The sequence below is a fragment of the Agelaius phoeniceus genome, chromosome 28 (genome assembly GCF_051311805.1).
Source record: "Agelaius phoeniceus isolate bAgePho1 chromosome 28, bAgePho1.hap1, whole genome shotgun sequence".
NCBI lineage: Eukaryota > Metazoa > Chordata > Aves > Passeriformes > Icteridae > Agelaius > Agelaius phoeniceus.
In genome coordinates, this window is record NC_135292.1 from 3,588,150 (window position 1) to 3,611,629 (window position 23,480).

Here is a 23,480-nt window from a genome sequence, read left to right on the forward strand (position 1 = left end):
TTGACGGTACTGGCAGATTTTGCCTGGGAGCAACCCTTGGATATTGAGAATTTCAGAGGTGGAATCCCAGTTTCAGACATGGACACTGGAGGAGAAGGATGGTTCTTTTCCATAGGAAGGAAAGCACAGAACACCGCTGGTGTCTCAGGGGCAGATGAAAGGCGGCCATCAGAGGCCAAGGCCAGCCAGACCTCTCTGTCCTGGCAGCTTTTGTCTGAAAGCAACCCTTGGATATCGGGAATTTGGGAGGTGGAACCCCAATTTCGGCTGTTTCTGCATGGATAAGAAGGATGGTTCTTTTCCATAGGAAGGAAAGCACCCAGCCCCAGTGTTTGGACAGCAGGGGAGAGGCAGCCGCAGGAGGCCAAGGGCAGCCAGACCTGTCTGTCCTGGCAGCTTTCACCTGGGAGCAATCCTTGGATGTACGGAGTTTTGGAGGTGGAATCCCAGTTTTGGCCATGGTCAAGATGGGTGTTTTTGCCCATAGGAAAGTAAAGCACAAAGTCCAAGTGTTGAGGAAGAAGATGAGAGGTGGCCACCCTCAGGCCAAGCCAGCCAGCCCTGTCTCTCCTGGCACCTTTTGTCTAGGGGCTTTCCTTGGACATTGGGCATTTTGGAGGTGCAATCTCAGTTTTGGCTGTGGGTGCCTGGACAGGAAGCAGAGTTCTTTTCATAAGGAAGGAAAGCACCCAGCCCCAGTGTTTCAGAGGCAGATGAGGGCCAGCCCTCAGGAAGCCAAGGCCAGCCAGACTTGTCAGTGCTGGCAGCTTTTGTCTGGGAGCTATCCTTGGATATAAGGAATTCCAGAGGCAGTTGCCCAGCTTTGGCCATGAGTGCCTGGTTGAGATGGAGGGTTTTTTCCCACAAGAAATAAAAGTGAGAGTGGAGCCCTGGAAAATGTTAAAAATAGTCTTTGAAAATATTGGGCTTTGTGTTTTCTCAGGTCACTGCACCTGCGTAAGCAGTATGATAAAAGATATAATTGTTAGATGTGGTGATTGTTTAGTAATTAAATATAATTATTATATAACCATAAGAAGAATCGTGAGAAACTCTGTTGGAAATTTAAAGGGGGCTATGTTTAGCTGAAATCTGTGTATACAATAGAAGAATATAAGTTTAATAATTACATGAAAGTTATGTAATGATAGAGGATAAAACACATTCACCTCGAATGTATGGTCGGAATCAGATTTGGGTGGAAACTACCCCGATTCCCAGAGCTCTTGAATAAAAAGCACCGCATATAATCGCTGATGTGATTATGTGTTTCTGAACGCTAACATTTTGGCGACCCCGGATGGGACCCTGCGGGTGCTGCTGAGCGAGTTTCGCGACTCGACCGCGCTCCAGCCGGCACCGAGGGATTCTCGGGGAGCTCGATCGGCCGCGACCGCTTCTGCCGCTCGCCACGTCCCCGGGAGAAAGGTAAGGTGCTTTTTACTTTGGTTTGGGTGCCTGCCAATGAGACGCAGCGAAAGCTACGCTTGGTTGCGCTAAAGGAATTCCTGCTGGTACAAGCCCAGGCGCCATTCCATAAGACAATCGCGAAAGCGTTGCGGGTTTGGCAATTTGTGGTATATTTGGAATGGAGAAACTGAAAGGGATTTTGGGCGGCAACACCTCTATCCCGCAAAGTTCTCCTTTGGGGTGCTTATTAGCACATTGGAATATAACACTATTTCGCAGTTAATGTCATTTTGTAAACAAGAAGGAAAATGGGATGAGGTTCCGTATGTTGATTTGTTTGTCTATTTACGGGAAAAGCCAGAATGGCAGGATGAATGTGGATTAATGATGGTTAAAACAACTGCAAGCAATAAGTGTGGGGTTTGTGAGGAACGTTGTTTAGAACACTTGGCGTTGAAAGAAAGCCTGAGTAGGGAAAATTAGACAGATATTGATTTACAGGTAGCTCCAATAGGAACAAGAGAACCTAACCCTATCCCACCTGTTCCATCTGTCCCTATCCCACTGCCTGCTCCTACCCCACCTAGTCCTGAACCTGTCTCGTCTAGTACACCCTTCCCTCTTTATTCTCCTCTCCCATCGTCACCTGATCCCTCTTCCTCGGAAGATGAGCAAAACCTAACTGTGGCAGGAAGGAGAGAGAGAGAATCAACGATGGGGTAGCCCACAGAACCAGGAGTCGGTCTAACCTTGCCCCAGTTATGGATAGAAAAGACATAGGCAGACAAAAACGGACTGTAATTGCCCCCTTGCGACAAAGTGTAGGAGTGGAAGGGCCAGTATTTATAAAAGTGCCTTTCTCTCCTGCAGATTTAGTTATTTGGAAACAATCAGCCAGAATTCATAGAGAAAATCCTGATAAAATGGCATGAGTATTAAAAATGGTTATACAAAACTCAAAATCCTGACTGGGATGACATACAATAATATGTATATTAATATATTATATATGTATTTATATATATATATATATAAAATTATATATAGTATATTAATATATCTGATATATTAATATTAGATACTTTGATGGATTCTACTGAGAAAGAGATGGTACTTAAGGCAGACAAAGAAAGGGTAAGAGAGGACATCAGAAATGGACTCGTAACAGGGAATTGAGATGAGAATTTCCCAATTGAGGATCCAAATTGGGACCATGATTTATTTTGCGATATGGGGAGACTATGGAAATATCAAGAGTGGATCCAAATAGGAGTTCAGAATGCTGTGCCCAAAACTATAAATTGGTCTAAACTATATGAAGTTCAGCAGGAAGAGACAATGTCCAGACTTGAACAACCAGTTTCACCAGGGCAATCAGTGCCAGCAGGTTACCAAGGGGATGGTTTTGGGGGAGTATACCAGCTGACTAGACACAGAGCCAGTAGAAAAAGTTAAGGAACCTGTTCTAAATATACAATTAGGACATAAAGAGGTCAAATTTCTAATAGATACAGGAGCTACTTACTCGGTATTGAATGATTTGCAAGGACAAATTGGGGACAAGGAAACAACAATAGTCGGCGCTACAGGGAAAGAGGAAAAACGGCCATTCTTGCAACCCCTAGATTTGTGTTTTGGGAACAAAGTTATAACACACGAATTCCTATACGTACCTGAGTGTCCAATTCCGCTTTTAGGGAGAGATTTGCGAGAGAAACTTGATGCGGTAATAACCTTTGAAAATGGGGAGCTTATAATGAAAATATCTGAATCAAAGACGGGACAGATTTTAATGATCAAAGAAAAACCTGTTCCCTCTATCCCTAGGGAGGTAGGAGATGCAGTGATTCCCTCTGTATGGGAGACAGATATACCAGGGAAATCTAAATTGGCACAACCAGTGCATGTAGAGTTAAAAGAAGGGGTGAGGGCTGTACAAGTCAAACACTATCCCATAAAACCAGAAGCATGGCAAGGAATAAGTAATGATTATTGATAAGTTCTTGAAATACCAAATTCTAGAAGAATGTGAATCAGAATTGAATACACCAATATTACCAGTAAAGAAGCCAAATGGTGAATATAGATTAGTGCAGGATTTGAGAGCAATAAATAAAATAACAAAGGACATTTATCCAGTGGTAACAAATCCTTACACATTGCTAACATCCGTAAAGGAGATATATAAGTGGTTTACTGAAATTGATTTAAAAGATGCCTTTTTCTGCATTCCCCCTTGACAAAGAAAGTAGGAAACTGTTTGCCTGTGAGTGGGAAAACCCAGGGAGTGGGAGAAAGACCCAGCTCACCTGGACACGATATCAGAACTTGCCGACCCTATTTGGAAACCAACTGGCAAAGGAGCTGGAGATTTGGACCGAGAGTGGGCAAGTACCAAGAGACCAATACCTGTTGTTGCAGTATGTTGATGATATACTAACAGCTACAGAAGAAAAGGCAACCTGTATAAAGGTAACCATTGAGATTTTAAATTCCCTGGGAATGGGAGGTTATAAAGTATCCAGAGGAAAGGCACAAATTGCCCAACAGACTGTGATCTACCTGGGATGTGAAATTTCACAAAGGCAATGAAAACAAGGCACTAACCGTATCCAAGCTATTTGTGCTATTCCAGAGCCCCAGAATCTACATGAGCTGCGAGTCTTCCTCGGGATGGCAGGATGGTGTCGCCTGTGGATCATGGACTATGGACTGATTGCGAAACCCCTGTGTGAAGCTCAGAAGATGCAGCCATTCACCTGGGGCAAGCCACAGAAAGAAGCCTTCCTAAAATTAAAGGAAGCACTGACAACTGCTCCAGCATTAGGCTTACCTGATCTGTCTAAAGATTTTCAGCTGTTTGTCCATGAAAGGCTGCGCCTAGCACTAGGAGTCCTGACCCAAGGTCTGGGAAGCTGGAAAAGGCCGCTGGGCTACTTTTCCAAACAACTTGACAGCATAAGTGCCGGGCGGCCTCCATGTCTGCGGGCAGTCGCAGCCACTGTGATGCTGATACAAGAAGCCAGGAAGCTCACGATGGGAAGGCACATAGATGTCAATGTACCACACATGGTAACCACTGTCTTAGAGCAGAAGGGGGGCCATTGGCTATCCCCAAGCAGGATGATGAAATTCCAGGTAGTCCTGACTGAGCAGGATGATGTCACATTAAAAACAACCAACCTTTTGAATCCAGCTTTGTTCCTAGGTACCACAACTGAAGAAGGCCCATTAGAGCATGACTGTGTGGAGGTAATAGAGTACACCTACTCAGCAAGAGAAGACCTGAAAGACGTCCCACTAGAGCAGCCAGAGTGGGAGCTGTTTACAGATGGGAGCAGCTTCGTGGAAAACGGAACCAGATACGCTGGGTATGCGGTAACAACAGTCAGTACAGCAGTGGAGGCAAAGGCATTACCACCAAATACATCTGCCCAGAAGGCAGAACTGGTTGCTTTAACCAGGGCACTAGAATTAAGTGAAGGGAAAAAGGTAAATATCTGGACTGACTCAAAATATGCTTTTGGAATGGTGCATGTACACGGAGCACTATGGAAAGAAAGGGGACTATTGTCCTTCTCTGGGTATGCACATTAAACATCAGGATGCAGTCCTGCAATTGATAAAATCAGTACAAAAACCTGAACAAGTGGCAATCATACACTGTAAAGCACAGCAATCAGGAAACTCCAAAATCTGTGAGGGAAATCGAAAGGCAGACTGGAGAGCCCGACAGGTTGCTCGAGAGGTGCAAACAACAATGGCATTGATACCTTTCTAGCTTAATGTATCCCAATTCAATTTGCCTCCAGAACCAAAATATTCAGTAGAAGATGAGAGACTGGCACGTTTGCTAGATGCACAAAAGAATTCAGAGGGATGGTATGTGACTACTCAAGGACAGATAGTGGTACCCCCTTGATAATGAGAGAAGTTCTACAAATTAAAAATAACGAATGTCATTGGGGTGCAGAGGCATTGGTAAAATTGCTAAAGCAGAGTTTAATTTCGGTGCGGATGTTAACAATGGCAAAATCAGTAATGTCAAAATGTGATATCTGCTTGAAAAACAACCCAGTGGCTAGACGACAGGCACAGCTAGGAAGAATTCGGATAGGAATAGAGCCAGGAGACTATTGGCAGGTAGATTTTGTAGACTTGCCAAGAACTCGAGGATACAAATACCTGTTAGTGGGGGTTGACACATTCTCTGGGGGCCAGAAGCCCTTCCCTGTTGCACCAACCAAGCAAAGGAAACAGTAAAGTGGTTACTACAGGAGATTATTCCCAGGTTCGGGGTGCCCCTAGGGTATCATCAGATAGGGGGCCCCATTTCATAGCTACAGTAGTAAGAGAGGTAAGTAGATTGCTGGGGATAACTTGGGACCTCCACACACCATGGAGACCCCAGTCAAGTGGACAGGTAGAGAGGATGAATCAGACACTAAGGAGGCAAATCAGTAAAATATGCCAAGAAGCCACATTGCAGTGGCCCCAGGCTTTGCCAATAGCACTGTTGAGGATTCGGATAAAGCCTAGGAGTGGGATGTCAGTCAGCCCTTATGAGATATTGCATGGGAAACCATATGAATCTCCTGAGCCTAACCCTAATGTGCACGTCACAGGAAAGCAGGAAGTGTATAATTATGTTCTGTCTCTCGGGAAAACTTTAGCTCGGCTCCGGAGCATCCTCGTGTGGAATAGACCGCTGACTCTCGAGAACCCAGTTCATAACATACATCCAGGAGACGAGGTGTACATCAAGAACTGGAACGAAGAACCGCTGAAAGAAAAGTGGAGTGGAGCCCACCAGGTACTGCTGACCACCTTTACAGCAGCCAAAGTAGCCGGCGTGGACCCCTGGATTCACTACACCCGAGTGAAGAAAATCCATCCTGGATCACAGACTGTGTAAACCGTGGAACCAACAAGGCTGCAGATAAGATGTGTTTAATCACTTTGAGAATGCTATCAGTAATTGTGCCAATGTTATGGTCATTAATGTCTTTGGGATGTGGAATGCAAAAAGATCAACTAACCACTCTTCATTCTAGAATGAAGAGAGAGGTACAAGCAGAAACACAGGTGATAAAGGTTTCTAATGCAGTTTGGGCTGAGAATGTAATGATTGGATTAGTCAAAGACTTTGCCAAAATGCAAAACACCTGTAGAATAACTGCCTGTATACCAATACAAAAGGGCAGCAGGAGATCCAGTAAATTGGGGAATCACAACATCAAAACTACCTGAAATACAAAAGAACAAAACAATTGCATGCAAACAGGTACCCGAATCGAGGCAAGTAATCAAGGAAACTTGGGAGAAAATAGGAACATGGATGAGACCCATGGGCCAGAAAGACTGTATTCTAAGTGATGGCACACTAGGAACCCCTATGGGAGAATCAGGAGGCATCACACAATGGCAATGCTATTTGCCACACTATAAAAAGATTATAGAAAATGTTAGAGAAACCACTCTGGTATGGAAGTGTGAGGCCAAGGATCAGAAAGGTCAGACAGAGCCTTGGGACAGTGCGTGGTCTGTGAGTATCCTTCAAAGATTCCAATGTATGGCAAACACCCCTTGGTGCATTAAGTGGGAAGGCTCCGAGAATGAAACAGATCCAGCAGTAACAAACACTGCCACCAGTAGCAGAACGAGGGCAGACCAAGTAAGTTGGTGGGCATGTAATAAAACTTATGACTGCACTTCTGCTGATGCAGAGATAAAGCAGATGCCACCCCTGGCAATAGCCCTACAAACTGGCTGTGCTTGCAGAGGGATCAAACATAAACAAGGCAGAGTGAATTATAAAGCAGTTGTAGGATGTACCAGGAGTACAGTCCGAGGTCCAGGACAATTTGTATGGGCAGCAAGCGATGGCACCTGGACAACACATCTGCCTGTAGATGGGAAAGTAAAGGAAATTACTTTAGGCCTCCCAACCTCATGTCCAATTTGGAAAAAGTCCCCATTTAACGGAAAACATGAACTTGTGCAGATAAGAGCAAGATGAGAAGTTCTAGACAATGAAAATCCAGATGACACTTGGCAAGAACCCTCTGGTGGAGTGAAATTTGGGTGGGCCCGAGAGTCTTTGCTTGGTCCTACAGCAAACTATCAGAGTAGGGAGATGCTGTACAAACTTACAGGTCAGGTGGATAGACTGGGTCTATGGGAAGGATTTAAAGAATTAAACGTACAATTAGAAGCCACCACAAAAATGACTTTACAAAATCGATTAGCCTTAGATTTGTTACTCCTGAAAGAGCATGGAGTATGTGGATTTTTAAAGGGACGGGTTGGTCATTGCTGCGTTCACATCCCAAATGTAACTGCAGATGTAGAATATGACATCAATCAGTTGAAACAAAGAGAGCATGAAGCACAAGAAGAGCAAAAGGATTTGACTACAACCTGGCTAGGCAAAATCTTTAAAGGGCTAGGGTGGAATGTGCGTTCATGGATTAAATCTATCATTGAGAGTGTGATAATCTTACTAATTGTATTCTTAGCAATTTGGTTAGTTCACAGCATCTTGAAAGGAGAGATACAGAAGAAAACATCCTGGAACCAGAAGATAATAAAGGCTCTGACACGAGATCCACGCCCACCATCTTCTGGTTCTCCAGTTCGTGACAGCATCCACGACAACGTTTACATCAACCATGGACTTGAAGAACGTCAAGAATAAATTGAGAAATAAAGGCCTGTATCAAGTGAAAACATTTACACCTATAGTGAAGTGAAAATGCTTTCAAAGGGGGGAGAATGATAGTGGGGCCCTGGAAAAATGTCAAAAATAGACTCTGAAAATGTTAGGCTTTGTGCTTGCCAGATCATGTGAAATTGCACCTGCGTAAGCAGAACATGATAAATGATATAATTGTTAGATGTGATGATTGTTTAGTAATTAAATATAATTATTGTTTAATCATAAGAAGAATCATGAGAAACTATGTTAGAAGTTTGAGGGGGGCCACGAGGAGCCCATGCTTGGCTGAAATCTATGTATACAATAGAACAATTGAAGTTTAATCATTAACATGAACGTTATATAAGGATAGAATATAAAAACATGTCCATCCCGAACCCATGTCGGAGTCAGATTTGGGCTGGTACCCCTGACACCCAGAGCTCTTCAATAAAAGCACCTGCATATAATCATTCTGGTGATTATGTGTTTCTGAACGCTAATATACCCAGTAAAGTGTTAAACCCTTCCCAGTTGCTGTGCATGAGGCTCTATGAATATGCACCAGGCTGATGTAAGGGGAAAGGTATTTCAGGGGATCCCTGAAGGTAACAGGGTGCTCCTGGCTGAGTACCAAGATGCACCCGGCCGTAATAACCTTTGCTCCATGGTCCTGCTCTCCCATTGTCCCTTGTTAAACTTTGTACATTTTCACAGGAGAGTAAACACATTTTTCACATTTTTGAATGGTTGAAGTTTTTTCATTTTTCACGGGAGGGAGTTTTGAAGAGCTGCAAGTGGCCAATCTGCCTGCAACAAGGACCATTCCACGGGCTCTTGTCACCTTTCCCGACACGTCTGCTGCAGCTCATGGAGGGTAAAGCCCTGGAGGCTCCTTATGGGCGGTTATGGACGATTGCAGGCAGCGCCTCCATGCCCTGGATCAGCAATGCCCCCTCCTGGGAACCCCCACGTTTCCAGTTTCTGTGAAGCTGCCTGTGAAAAACACGTTCACTCTCCTGTGAAAATGTAAACAGGTTAATAAAGGACTTTAATAAAAGTTTAATGGGAGAGCAGGACCATGGAGCAAAGGTTATTACGGCCGGGTGCATCTTGGCGTTCAGGCAGGAGCACCCTGTTACCTTCAGGGATACCCTGAAATACCTTTCCCCTTACATCAGCCTGGGGCATATTCACAGACCCTCATGCACAGCAAACTTTTCCCCCAAACTAGTTTACGTTCCAAGAACTCGATGACTAAAGTACTTCAGATGAAAAATATCTAAAGAAACTACCATGCAATCTAACAGATCTTAGTTAAACAATGCATATTACAAATATACTAAACACAAAACCAAACACCACTATAATTTCTCAGACATTTCAACCAAACAATTAAACTTTAATAACATCCTTAAGTACTCTTGAAAAATTAAAATTATTTTTAAAACATTAATTGTGTGCAGGTGGCTTTATTTCGATATTGGTTTTTGGATTGTTTGGGTTAGATGATTTAAAAAATGGGATTTTTATAGGAATTGAATCAGCTGAGAAGGTGGCACTCGGCAAACAGAAATGACTAAAAATGAACGGGACAGAATCAGTAACTCTGAAAGTTCTATTTGCTATCAAATACATCCCACACACCCAGGCCCACACAATCCCCATCCCACTGCTCCAAATTGGGATCCCACTTCTCCCAATCTCCTTCCAACTCCATCTCAACTTGACAGCTGTGGAATGGAGTGAGTTTGGCCTGGGATTGAGTTTTTTGAGGAGGGAACAAGGAATTTGAGGTAGGATTGAGCCTTTTTGGGTTAAAATTCAGTTATTTCCAGTGGAATTTGTGTGGTTTTGAGGGGACAGATCCATCCCCCCGGACTTTTGGAGCAGAGAGATAGAGAAGAGAAAAAAATTCAGGTCAAACCAAAGGAGAAGCAGCCAGGAGTGTCCCCAACATGGATCACAGGGAATGTGAGTGACCAGGGCTGTGCCCAAAGTGCCTCCTCCAGTGGGGGATGGAGCTGCAGCAGCGCACGAAGCTCTTCCCGCACTCGGGGCACTCGCAGGGCTTCCCTTACCGGTGCCTCCGTTGGTGTCGGGTCAAGTGAGAGCTGCTGGAGAAGCTCTTCCCACACTGGGGACACTCATTGGGCCTCTCCCCAGTGTGGATGCGCTTGTGGGTGATGAGGGTGGAGTTGTACTTGAATCCCTTGCCACAGTCAGGGCAGCGGAATGGCCTCTCCTCTGTGTGAATCCGATAGTGCCGGAGGAGACTGGAGCTGGTCTGAAACCTCTTCCTGCATTTATCACACTCGTAGGGCCTCTCCCCTGTGTGGATGCCCTGGTGCTTGACAAGGTCGGAGTTGTACTTGAATCCCTTCCCACAGTCGGGGCATTGGAAGGGCCTCTCCTCTGTGTGACTCTGATAGTGTCGGTGAAGATTGGACCTGGTCTGAAAGCTCTTCCCACATTTGGAGCATTCATAGGGCCGTTCCCCAGTGTGGGTCCTCTGGTGCAGGATCAGGCTGGAGCTCCAACTGAAGCTCTTCCCACACTCCCCACACTCATAGGGCTTTTCCCCAGTGTGGATCCTCTGGTGCTCGATGAGCTTGCACTTCCTCCTGAAGCTCTTCCCACACTCCACGCACGTGTGGGGCTTCTCCCCATCATGGAGCTGCTCATGGAGCACCAGCTCCGAGCTCTGGCTCCATCTCCGGCCGCCTTCCCGGCCCAGGCTGGCTCTTTCCCCCTCACATCCCCGCCATCTGCGTTTGCAGCCCCTCCTCCTGCGGCATCTCCGGGCCTTTTCCTCCCCGTTGGCTTCCTGCGCCGTGGAGCCGCTCCAAATGGCCTCTGCCACCAGGTTCTGCCGCGGGCATTTGTCCTCCCTGCTCTCCATGCTCAGCTCCTGCTCTGGGCGAGGAAGGACAAGGTCAGCATGGGATTTGCCTCCGTGCCACAGGCAAGGGCAACGAGATCCCCCCAGGGCTGTGCTGCAGCCGGGGGCCCTGCTGGGCTGGGAGATGGAGCAGCACAGAGGGGAAAGGGGCACTGACTTCCTCCTCACCTGCCTCAGTGTCCCGGGGCATCTTCCTCTTCCTCAGAGCCTCACAGGGGTTGGCAATGGGAAATCCTGGTTTGGGAAAAACAAGGAATGAGCACATTGAGTTTGAAGTTTCCTCTGCCCAAGTCCATCTCTACAAGTCACTTCCCACCTGGGCTCCAGAAACACCTCCCAAACACCATGATTCAGCCCTGAAAAAGCCTCCCAGGAGTTCCCTGTCCCTGGTCCCTCCCCTCTGGTGTTCGCGGGTTCCCCCCTGTCCCAGCTGCTGCGGTCACGCTTGTATTGGGGGTCCCCCTTCTCCTGGGTGCCCCCCCTGCCCAGGCTGCTGGCAGTGCCAGCAATGCCAAAAGTTCCCCCCTCTTGGCTCTCCCCATTTCGGGATGCCGGGGCTGTTTGGGCTCCCGGGCTCCCTTCTCCCCTCATTCTCTGCTCTGGGCTGCAGCGGCTCCAAGGAGTCCCCCCTGCCCCTCTCCAGGCTCTTGAGGCTCCCGCCAATGGCGGCGCTCCCCCCTCTCTGGCCTCCCCACTTTGGCCTCCTGGGGCACACAGGGCTCTGCTCCTCCAGGCTGCCTCTGCCGGCAGCCGCCACCGCCACCCCCCGATGTCCCCCCGAGGGGCCTTTTCCGCTCAGCCTTGCACTTCTTCATTCTCCAAACATCCCCCCAAAAACCCAACCCAGGGACCCCCCGGGATATCCGGGCCGGGCTCCCCCTGCCCGCTCACCGGAGCCATGGGGGGGGCGATGATCCCACAGGTGGGGGCTGCGAATTCAGGCAGGGATCGAGACCGCGTGGCTCCCGCAGCTCAGCCTTGATCCGCCCTTGTCCCTCCTCTTCCTCTTCCTCCCACTCCTCCTCTGTCTTATCTCCACCTCCCTCTCCTCCTCCCCCCTAACCCCGCCTCCTTCCCTGCTCTTTCTCCTCCCGCTCCTCCTCTTCCATCCCCCCTCCTCCTCCTCCCCTGTCTTATCCCCACCCCCATCTCCTCTTCCGTCCCGCCCCTTCCATTCCTTCTCCCCCTCCTCCCCCCTTACCCCGCCTCCTCCTCCCCCTCCATCCCTGCCCTTCCCTCCCTCCTCCTCCTCCCCCAGCAGCAGCCACACCCTCGGTGCCCCGTTCCCGCAGCCCTCGCAGCCCGCGGCAGCAGCGGCGATGGAGCCGGGCCAGGTCGGCATGGGCAGCGCGGAGCTCTCGGCTGCTCCCAGCCGCTGCGGGCGGGGGGAACCCGGCCCGGGCCAAAGGAGAGGCAAACTGGGCAAACTGGGGGCTGCACATCCAAACTGGGCCTTGCTGGGGACCCTGCCTGGCCCCTGCCAGCCCTTGGGGCTCCTCTCGGCACATCCGCCAGGGGGGAACGCACACAGGCCTGGGGGATCCCAGCAGTGGCAGCACTGCCAGGGACTGGGCTGCACTGGGATCGTACTGGGAGCGACTGGGGCTGTACTGGCTTTGTACTGACATCAGACTGGGATCATACTGGGATTATACTGCCATACCAGGGCAGATTGTGATCACACTGATGGATACTGGGATCATACTGGGAGCCAGTAGGAGCCTTCGGGGGGCTATTGACACCATGTTATGGGCAATTGGGATATACTGGGAGTGACTGGGATTATGCTGAGGGTGACTGGGAACAGCTGTGAACAACTGGGATCATGCCAGGAACAACTGGGAGTGACTGGCTGCACACTGGGGGTGACTGGAAACTGCTGGGCTTATACTGGGGTGAACTGGGATCATGCTGGAGCTGACTGGGATCATTCTGGCAGTGAGTGCCACTACACTGAGGCTGACTGGGAGTGCTTGGGAGCAAATGGGATCATACTGGAAGGAGCTGGAAAGATGCTGGAGGGAACTGGGCTACACTGGGACATACTGGGAGTGACTGGAACAAAAGTGAGGGTGAAAGAGAGCAACTGGAACCATGTGGAGCACAACTGGTTCATACTGGCAGGGACTGGGAGCACACTGGGCTCATCTCTGGATCATACTGGGAGGGACTGGACTAATACTGGGAGGATCTGAGAGGGACTGGGAGCACACCCTGCACATCATCCCCCATACTGGGCCTGACTGGGAGAAACTGGGAGCACGCTGGCAGCAAATGGCATCATACTGGGACTGACTGGGCTGATCTAGGGAGCAACTGGAACCGTGCTCGAGGCAGCTGGGACCATACTGGGAGAGACTGGAAGCAACTGGGATTATACTGGGACCACACTGGCAGAGCTGGCATGTGACTGGGATCAAACTGGAGCTTACTGGGATCATATTGGGGTTGAAAGGGAGTGACTGGGATCACGCTTTGGGCTACTGGGAGCAGCTGAGGGAAAACTGGGATGATGCTGCAAGCAAACTGGAGGAACTGGGAAGCACTGGATGCATGCTGGAGGCAACTGGGATATACTGGGCATGACTGGGGGATCATACTGGGATAACTGACACCTTACTGGGGCCACTGGCAGTGCCTGGGAATGACTGCAGACATGCTGGGGGCAACTGGGATATACTGGGAGTGTCTGGAACCATCCTGGGGGGACTGGAACCACACTGGGAACAACTGGGATCATGCTGGGGAGAACTGGGACCACGCTGGGGGCAACTGGGAGTGAGTGGGACCATGCTGGGAGGGACTGGGATCATATGGGGAGTGACTGGGACTAGAGCAGGGGCAACTGGGTTCAACTGGGACCATCCTGGGAGTGTCTGTAACCATAGGGGAGTGATGGAAGCACACTGGGAACAGCTGGGCCCATGCTGGGAGCAACTGGGATCCCACTGGGGGCACTGGCATCAGACTGGGAGTGACTGGGAGCAACTGGGATTAGACGGCAAGGGACTGGGATCATACTGGGAGTGGCTACACTCATACTGGGATTATACTGGGTGTGAATGGAACCCGACTGGGGCTTACTGGGAGCTACTGGGCCCATGTTGGGAGGAAAATGTGACCCACTGGGAGCAACTGGGATCGGCTGGAAGGTTCTGGAACCATGCTGAGAGGACTGAGACTACAACTGGGGCAACTGGGATCATACTGGGAGCAACTGGGGCCACCCTTTGAGCAACAGATGGAAACTGGGATGATGCCAGAGGAAACTGGGAGGAACTGGGAAAGACTGGGATCATTCTGAGGTAACTGAAACATACTGGGAGTGTCTCTAACCATCCTGGGGGCACTGGAACCACACTGGGAACAGCTGGGATCATGCTGGGAGCAACTGGGACGATGCTGGGGGAAACTGAATCTACCCTGGAGGCAACTGGGCACGACTGGGACCCTGCTGGGAGGGACTGGGACTATTCTTGGGGCAACTGGGATCATCATGGGAGGAACTGGGAACCTCTGGAATTATGCTGGGAGCAACTGGGATCACACTGGGATCCCAGTGAGAGCAGCTGAGTCCATGCTGGGTTACACTGGGATCTCATTGAGAGTGACTGGAATCACACTGGGATTGACTGGGAGTGGCTGGTTTTGTGGATTTTGGGGGTTTGGATTTTGGGGGATTTTCTTGGCATTTTGAGGGGGAGTTTTTCTGGGGGCGTTTGGGGGTTTATTGAAATTTTTTGTGGCTTTTACTGGGATTTGGTTGGGATTTTTAGGAGATTTTGGGGCATTTTATTGGAATTGTGGTGGCATTTAGTGGGATTCATTGGGGATTTGAGGATTTTTGGGATTCTTGGAGGGATTTGAAGGTTTTTGTGGGTTTTTTTTGGGTGTTGCCAGGATTACTTTGGGTCTTGTGGGAGATTTTGTGGGACTTTTGATGGTTTGGGGGACATTTTGGGGGGATTTGCGTAGTTTAATTTGGATTTTTGGGGGTTATTGGGATTTCAAAGGATTTTGTGGGTTTATATTGGGATTCTGGAGTGTTCTAATGGGATTTTGAGAGATTTAATTGGGATTTAGTGGGTTTTATTGGGACTTTTAGGGCTTTTAAGGAGATTTTGGTGCCTCTCAGCCCTTCCCCACACCCAGGGAATGCCCCAAAGCCCCCCTAAAATTCCACTAAAACCCCACAAAATCCCCAAAAAATTACAAGAAAACCCTCCAAAACCCCAGAGAATCTCTGAAAATTCTAGTGGAACACAAAAATATTTTAAAAACCACCAAAAATTTTCAATAAATCCTCCTCCAATAAATCCCCACAACCCCAACAAAACACCCAAAATCCAAAACCTCCCCAAATCAACAAAACCCCCCAAAATCACATAACCATCCCAAAACCAAATAATTCTTCCCAAAAACCCCAATGCTTCCCCCCAAACTCCAAACAAAATCCCCCAAAGCCCAAAAAAGCCACCCCGAAATCCCCAAAAACCCTCTCAGAACCCCAAAGTCCCCACAAACCCCCCCAGACTCAGTGGGGCCGTCCTGGATCAGGGGGCACCGGCCGGTGGAAAGGAGCCACTTCAGGGGGCCCTGGGAGCTTTTTGGGGAGGGGGCACCATGGCAGACCCCCCCAAAAACAGGGGAGGGGGAACCCCTGCAGTGCCCCCTCCCCCCGAAACCCCCAGACCCCGGTTCAGGGTGGGCCTGGGACCCCCCGGGACGCCCAAATCTCCCCCAGGACCCCCAGAGCCCCCCAAGGTTTGCCCAGGACCCCCCTGAGAGCCCCCAGACCCCAATGGGGCCCAGCCCAGGATGTCCCCTGAGACCCCCCCAGACCCTTCCCAAGACCCCACCCAGGACCCTCCAGACCCCTCCCCAAACCCAACTCAGGCTCCCCCAGCCCCTCCCCAGATCGCGCCGGGACCTCTCCCCAAAACTCCCCAAATCCCCCCCCCCCACCAGAGCCTCTCCCAAAACCCTTCCAGACCCCCCAAAGCCCCTCCCCAAAACCTCCAAAACCCTCCCAGGACAGCCTCAGGACCCCCCAGAGCCCTCCCCAAATTCCCCCAGGACCATCCCAACACCCCCAGACCTTCCCAGGACCTTCCTACGACCCCTCCTCAAAACCCCCCCAGACCCTCCCACGACCCCCTCCCCCTCCCGAGACCCCTCTTAGGACCCATCCGCACCCCCCAGGTCCCCCCACAGTGCCCCAGGACCCCTCCCCAGACCCCCCCAAACCCCCGGACCCCTCCCCAAAGCCCCCCCAGACCCCCCGGACCCTCCCCCGCCCCCCCCGATCCCCTCTCAGGCCCCTCCCGCTCCTGTCCCGAGCCCGGGGGGTCCCGGCGGCGGCGGGGAAGGGGGCGCCGCTTCCGGCTCGGCTCTGATTGGCTGGGACGGCGAGGGGGAGGCGGGCCTTGCTGGGAGATCCGCGCCGTGATTGGTTAGTTCAGGGATGTGCAGCGCGCTGATTGGTTGGTTCGGGGCGGGGCGCGCCGCCATTGCTGGGAGCCCGCACACGCGGTGGAGGCGCGCGATTGTGAGGGAGAGCGGAGCTGAGGTGGGGCCGGGGGCAAACTGGGGGGGTTTGGGGCGGGTCTGAGGGGAAACTGGGGATTTTTGGGGGCCTCGACGGGAAACACGAGGGTGTGCGGTGGGTTTGGGGGGAATGAGGGGGTCTGAGGGGGCTTTGGTGGGTCTGAGGGGGCTTTAGGGAGCTTTGGGGGGAGCTTGAGAGCGTCTGGAGCGTTCTCAGGTGGGTTTAGGGGGAACTGAGGGGAATTGGGAGAGTCTGGGGGGATTTTGGGGGATTCCGAGAGGAACTGGGCGGTTGTGAGTGGATCTGGGCGGTTCTGAGGTGGGTCTGGGGAATTTCGAGGAGTCTGAGGCGATTTCATGAGGTTTGGGGGGATTGAGGGGTCCGAGGGGGATTTGGGGCAGTCTGATGGATTTGGGGGCGTCTCAGGTGGGTCTGGGGTGAATTTTGGGGAGAACTGGGGGGGTTGAGGGTCCTGGGGAGGTTTTTGGGGTCCTGGGGAGGGTTTGGGGGTCCAGAGAGGTTCTGGGCCAACACTGGGGGAGCTCTGCGGGGTTGGGCGTTCCTGGAGGGGTCCCGGGGGAGATTTGGGGGTGCCGGGGGGTCCCAGGCCCACCCTGAACCGGGGTCTGGGGGTTTCGGGGGGAGGGGGCACTGCAGGGGTTCCCCCCCCCCGGTTTTGGGTGCCCCCTCCCCAAAAAGCTCCCAGGGCCCCCTGAAGTGGCTCCTTTGCACCGGCCGGTGCCCCCTGATCCAGGACTGCCCCACTGAGTCTGAGGGGGTTTGTGGGGACTTTGGGGTTCTGAGAGGGGTTTTGGGGATTTGGGGGTGGCTTTTTTGGGATTTTGTTGGGAGTTTAGGAGGGATTATTGCGGTTTTTGGGAAGAATTATTTGGTTTTGGGATGGTTATGTGATTTTGGGGGGTTTTGTTGATTTGGGGGATTTTGGATTTTTGGTGTTTTGTTGGGGTTGTGGGGGCTTTTGGGGGGAGATTTATTGAAAATTTAGTGAGTTTTTTAAAATTTTGGTGAGTTCCACTGGGATGTTTGAAGATTCCCTGGGGTTTTTGAGGGTTATCTTGTAATTTTTGGGGATTTGTGGGGTTTTAGTGGAATTTTAGGGGGGCTTTGGGACAGTCCCTGGGTGTGGGGAAGGGCTGAGAGGCACCAAAATCTCCTTAAAAGCCCCAAAAGTCCCAATAAAACCCACTAAATCCTTTGAAATCTCTCAAACTCCCATTAGAACACCCTAGAATCCCAATAAAAGCCCATAAAATCCTTTGGAATCCCAAAAACCCCAAAAATCCTGATTAAACTCCGCAAATCCCCCAAAGATGTCCCCAAATCTAGAAAAAGTCCCACAAAATCTCCCCCAAGATGCAAAGAAATCCTGGCAACACCCAAAACCCCCCAAATCCCACCAAAAATCCTCATAACCCCAAATCCCCAATTAATCCCTCTGAATGCCACCACAATTCCAATAAAATGCCCCAAAATCTCCTAAAAATCCCAATAAAACCCCAGGAATTTCTGAGAATCCCAAAAAATCCCAACAAAATCCCAGTAAAACCCCCAAAATTCAGAAAGAGCCACAAAAATTTCAATAAACCCCCAAACTCCCCCAGAAAACTCCCCCTCAAAATGCCAAGAAAATCCCCCAAAATCCAAACCCCCAAAATCCACAAAACCAGCCACTCCCAGTCAATCCCAGTGTGATTCCAGTTGCTCTCAATGAGATCCCAGTGTAACCCAGCATGGACTCAGCTGCTCTCACTGGGATCCCATTGTGATCCCAGTTGCTCCCAGCATAATTCCAGATGTTCCCAGTTCCTCCCATGATGATCCCAGTTGCCCCAAGAATAGTCCCAGTCCCTCCCAGCAGGGTCCCAGTCGTGCCCAGTTGCCTCCAGGGTAGATTCAGTTTCCCCCAGCATCGTCCCAGTTGCTCCCAGCATGATCCCAGCTATTCCCAGTGTGGTTCCAGTGCCCCCAGTATGGTTAGAGACACTCCCAGTATGTTTCAGTTACCTCAGAATGATCCCAGTCTTTCCCAGTTCCTCCCAGTTTCCTCTAGCATCATCCCAGTTTCCATCTGTTGCTCAAAGGGTGGCCCCAGTTGCTCCCAGTATGATCCCAGTTGCCCCAGTTGTAGTCTCAGTCCTCTCAGCATGGTTCCAGAACCTTCCAGCCGATCCCAGTTGCTCCCAGTGGGTCACATTTTCCTCCCAACATGGGCCCAGTAGCTCCCAGTAAGCCCCAGTCGGGTTCCATTCACACCCAGTATAATCCCAGTATGAGTGTAGCCACTCCCAGTATGATCCCAGTCCCTTGCAGTCTAATCCCAGTTGCTCCCAGTCACTCCCAGTCTGATGCCAGTGCCCCCAGTGGGATCCCAGTTGCTCCCAGCATGGGCCCAGCTGTTCCCAGTGTGCTTCCATCACTCCCCTATGGTTACAGACACTCCCAGGATGGTCCCAGTTGGACCTAGTTGCCCCTGCTCTAGTCCCAGTCACTCCCCATATGATCCCAGTCCCTCCCAGCATGGTCCCACTCACTCCCAGTTGCCCCCAGTGTGGTCCCAGTTCTCCCCAGCATGGTCCCAGTTGTTCCCAGTGTGATTCCAGTCCCCCCAGTATGGTTCCAGACACTCCCAGTATATCCCAGTTGCCCCCAGCATGTCTGCAGTCATTCCCAGGCACTGCCAGTGGCCCCAGTAAGGTGTCAGTTATCCCAGTATGATCCCCCAGTCATACCCAGTATATCCCAGTTGCCCCCAGCATGCATCCAGTCCTTCCCAGTTCCTCCAGTTTGCTTACAGCATCATCCCAGTTTCCCTCAGCTGCTCCCAGTAGCCCAAAGTGTGATCCCAGTCGCTCCCTTTCAACCCCAATATGATCCCAGTAAGCTCCAGTTTTATTCCAGTCACATGCCAGCCCTGCCAGTGTGGTCCCAGTAGAATCCCAGTTGCTTCCAATCTCTCCCAGTATGGTCCCAGCTGCCTCGAGTGTGGTTCCAGTTTCTCCCTAGATCAGCCCAGTCAGTCCCAGTATGATGCCATTTGCTGCCAGCGTGCTCCCAGTTGCTCCCAGTCAGGCCCAGTCTGGGGGATGATGTGCAGGGTGTGCTCCCAGTCCCTCTCAGATCCTCCCAGTATTAGTCCACTCCCTCCCAGTATGATCCAGAGATGAGCCCAGTGTGCTCCCAGTCCCTGCCAGTATGAACCAGTTGTGCTCCACATGGTTCCAGTTGCTCTCTTTCACCCTCACTTTTGTTCCAGTCACTCCCAGTATGTCCCAGTGTAGCCCAGTTCCCTCCAGCATCTTTCCAGTTCCTTCCAGTATGATCCCATTTGCTCCCAAGCACTCCCAGTCAGCCTCAGTGTAGTGGCACTCACTGCCAGAATGATCCCAGTCAGCTCCAGCATGATCCCAGTTCACCCCAGTATAAGCCCAGCAGTTTCCAGTCACCCCCAGCGGGCTCCCAGTCACTCCCAGTTGTTCCTGGCGTGATCCCAGTTGTTCACAGCTGTTCCCAGTCACTCTCAGCATAATCCCAGTCACTCCCAGTACAATCCCAGTCTGATGTCAGTACAAAGCCAGTACAGCCCCAGTCAGTCCCAGTACGATCCCAGTGCAGCCCAGTCCCTGGCAGTGCTGCCACTGCTGGGATCCCCCAGGCCTGTGTGCGCTCCCCCCTGGCGCATGTGCCGAGAGGAGCCCCAAGGGCTGGCAGGGGCCAGGCAGGGTCCCCAGCAAGGCCCAGTTTGGATGTGCAGCCCCCAGTTTGCCCAGTTTGCCTCTCCTTTGGCCCGGGCCGGGTTCCCCCCACCCGCAGCGGCTGGGAGCAGCCGAGAGCCCCGCGCTGCCCATGCCGACCTGGCCCGGCTCCATGGCCGCTGCTGCCGCGGGCTGCGAGGGCTGCGGGAACGGGGCACCGAGGGTGTGGCTGCTGCTGGGGGAGGAGGAGGAGGAGGAGGGAGGGAAGGGCAGGGATGGAGGGGGAGGAGGAGGCGGGGTTAGGGGGGAGGAGGAGGAAAGGGAGGAGGGATGGAAGGGGAGGGATGAAGGCGGAGAGAGAGCAGCGATGGAAGGAGGAGAAGGAGGTGGGGTTAGGGAGGAGGAGGAGGAGAAGGAATGGAAGGGGCGGGATGGAAGTTGAGAAGGCGGTGGGGATAACAGAGAGGAGCTGGAGGGGGGATGGAAGAGGACGATGGGAGGAAGAGGAAGAGGAGGGACAAGGGCGGATCAAGGTTTAGCTGAGGGAGCCACGCGGTCTCGATCCCTGCCTGAATTCGCAGCCCCCACCTGTGGGATCATCGCCCCCCCCCATGGCTCCGGTGAGCGGGGAGGGGGAGCCCGGCCCGGATATCCCGGGGTGTCCCTGGGTTGTGTTTTTGGGGGGATGTTTGGAGAATGAAGAAGTCCAAGGCTGAGCGGAAAAGGCCCCTCGGGGGGACATCGGGGGGTGGCGGTGGCGGCTGCCGGCAGAGGCAGCCTGGAGGAGCAGAGCCCTGTGTGCCCCAGGAGGCCAAAGTGGGGAGGCCAGAGAGGGGGGAGCGCCGCCATTGGCGGGAGCCTCAAGAGCCTGGAGAGGGGCAGGGGGGACTCCTTGGAGCCGCTGCAGCCCAGAGCAGAGAATGAGGGGAGAAGGGAGCCCGGGAGCCCAAACAGCCCCGGCATCCCGAAATGGGGAGAGCCAAGAGAGGGCAGTGCGTCCCCAGAGACGGCCTGGGGGGATCTCGTTGCCCTTGCCTGTGGCACGGAGGCAAATCCCATGCTGTCCTTGTCCTTCCTCGCCCAGAGCAGGAGCTGAGCATGGAGAGCAGGGAGGACAAATGCCCGCAGCAGAACCTGGTGGCAGAGGCCGTTTTGAGCGGCTCCACGGCGCAGGAAGCCAACGGGGAGGAAAAGGCCCGGAGATGCCGCACGAGGAGGGGCTGCAAACGCAGATGGCGGGGATGTGAGGGGGAAAGAGCCAGCCTGGGCCGGGAAGGCGGCCGGAGATGGAGCCAGAGCTCGGAGCTGGTGCTCCATGAGCAGCTCCATGATGGGGAGAAGCCCCACACGTGCGTGGAGTGTGGGAAGAGCTTCAGGTGGAACTGCCGCCTGATCAGGCACCAGAGGACCCACACTGGGGAACGGCCCTATGAGTGTGGGGAGTGTGAGAAGAGCTTCAGCTGGAGCTCCGACCTGATCAGGCACCAGAGGACCCACACAGGGGAGAGGCCCTATGAGTGCTCCAAGTGTGCGAAGAGGTTTCAGACCAGCTCCAGTCTCTTCCGGCACTATCAGAGTCACACAGAGGAGAGGCCCTTCCAATGCCCCGACTGTGGGAAGGGATTCCAGCGCAACTCCACCCTCGTCACCCATCGGCGCATCCACACAGGGGAGAGGCCCTACGAGTGTGATAAATGCAGGAAGAGGTATCAGACCTGCTCCAATCTCCTCCAGCACTATTGGATTCACACAGAGGAGAGGCCATTCCAATGCCCAGACTGCGGGAAGGGATTCCAGCGCAACTCCCACCTCGTCACCCACCGGCGCATCCACACCGGGGAGAGGCCCTACGAGTGTCCCCAGTGTGGGAAGAGCTTCTCCATCAGCTCTACCTTGACCAAACACCAACGGAGGCACCGGTAAGGGAAGCCCTGCGAGTGCCCCGAGTGCGGGAAGAGCTTCGTGCGCTGCTGCAGCTCCATCCCCCACTGGAGGAGGCACTTTGGGCACAGCCCTGGTCACTCACATTCCCTGTGATCCATGTTGGGAACACTCCTGGCTGCTTCTCCTTTGGTTTGGCCTGAATTTTTTTCTCTTCTCCATCTCTCTGTCCTCCAAAAGTCCATTGGGATGGAACAGTCACCTCAAAACCACTCAAATTCCACTGGAAATAACTGAATTTTAACCCCAAAGGGCTCAATTCCACCTCAGATTGCTTGTTCCCTCCTCAAAAAACTTAATCCCAGGCCAAACTCACTCCATTCCACAACTGTCAAGTTGAGATGGAGTTGGAAGGAGATTGGGAGAAGTGGGATCCCAATTTGGAGCAGTGGGATGTGGATTGTGTGGGGCTGGGTGTGTGGGATGTATTTGATAGCAAATAAAACTTTCAGAGTTACTGATTTCTGTCCCGTTCATTTTCAGTCAGTTCTGTTTGCCGAGTGCCACCTTCTCAGCTGATTCAATTCCTATAAAAATCCCATTTTTTAAATCATCTAACCCAAACAGTCCAAAAACCAATATCAAAATAAAACCACCTGCACACAATTAATGTTTTAAAAATAATTTTAATTTTTCAAGAGTACTTAAGGATGTTATTAAAGTTTAATTGTTTGGTTGAAATGTCTGAGAAATTGTACTGGTGTTTGGTTTTGTGTTTAGTATATTTGTAATATGAATTGTTTAACTAAGAGGTGTTAGATTGCATGGTAGTTTCTTTAGATAATTTTATCTAAAGTACATTAGTCATCGAGTTAAAATTTTCAAAAGGTATTTCTTGATATATAATTTGTTTATTTATATGCATTGGTAATATTATAGTAATAGTTATTGTTGGTTTGAGTTGAATCATTGTTGGAGTTGAATCATTGTAAAGAAGAGTTGAGATTTTTATATTTTATTTTTATTATAATTTATTTAATTTCAATTATTATTTCTTTGCTTATAGTTTTATTGCAATTTGTTGAGGGGATAGGAAGGAAGTTCAAGGGCAGGAACATTTTTTCCTGGCTGGGAACTGGAATTCCAGACCCAGGGAGTGTGTGCAGGACCCCACAGACTGGGATCAAATATGGGCTTGGATCAAATACGGACTGGGATCACATGGATGGGGATCCTGTGGATCAGAACCCTCCAGACCAGGATAGCCTGAAGTGGGATCAAATATGGACTGGGACTGTATGGACTGGGATCCCAGGGACTGGGACCATA

At 51.3% G+C, this 23,480-nt stretch overlaps 2 protein-coding genes across 2 annotated transcripts in view; one reads left to right on the plus strand and one right to left on the minus strand.

Annotated features, from left to right (window-relative positions):
- LOC143696059 (uncharacterized) overlaps positions 1-11,020 on the minus strand; it is a 186,038-nt gene extending 175,018 nt beyond the window's left edge. The window contains exons 1-2 of the mRNA XM_077191265.1: positions 10,558-11,020; positions 10,312-10,389 (exon numbers count right to left, since the gene is read on the minus strand). Coding sequence (XP_077047380.1) covers positions 10,312-10,389; positions 10,558-11,009 — 530 coding nt within the window. The 5' untranslated portion in view covers positions 11,010-11,020. The remainder of the gene's footprint in view (positions 1-10,311; positions 10,390-10,557) is intronic.
- A 10,165-nt stretch (positions 11,021-21,185) lies between these two features.
- LOC143696067 (uncharacterized) lies at positions 21,186-22,452 on the plus strand. Its single transcript, XM_077191281.1, has one exon. It carries the CDS (start codon positions 21,240-21,242, stop codon positions 22,191-22,193), a length of 954 nt encoding a protein of 317 aa, XP_077047396.1. The 5' UTR covers positions 21,186-21,239; the 3' UTR covers positions 22,194-22,452.
- The last annotated feature ends 1,028 nt before the right edge of the window (positions 22,453-23,480 follow it).

Coding starts and splice junctions, on each gene's coding strand:
- LOC143696067 (XM_077191281.1), top strand. CDS start 21,240: ATGGGGAGAGCCAAGAGAGGGCAGTGCGTCCCCAGAGACGGCCTGGGG.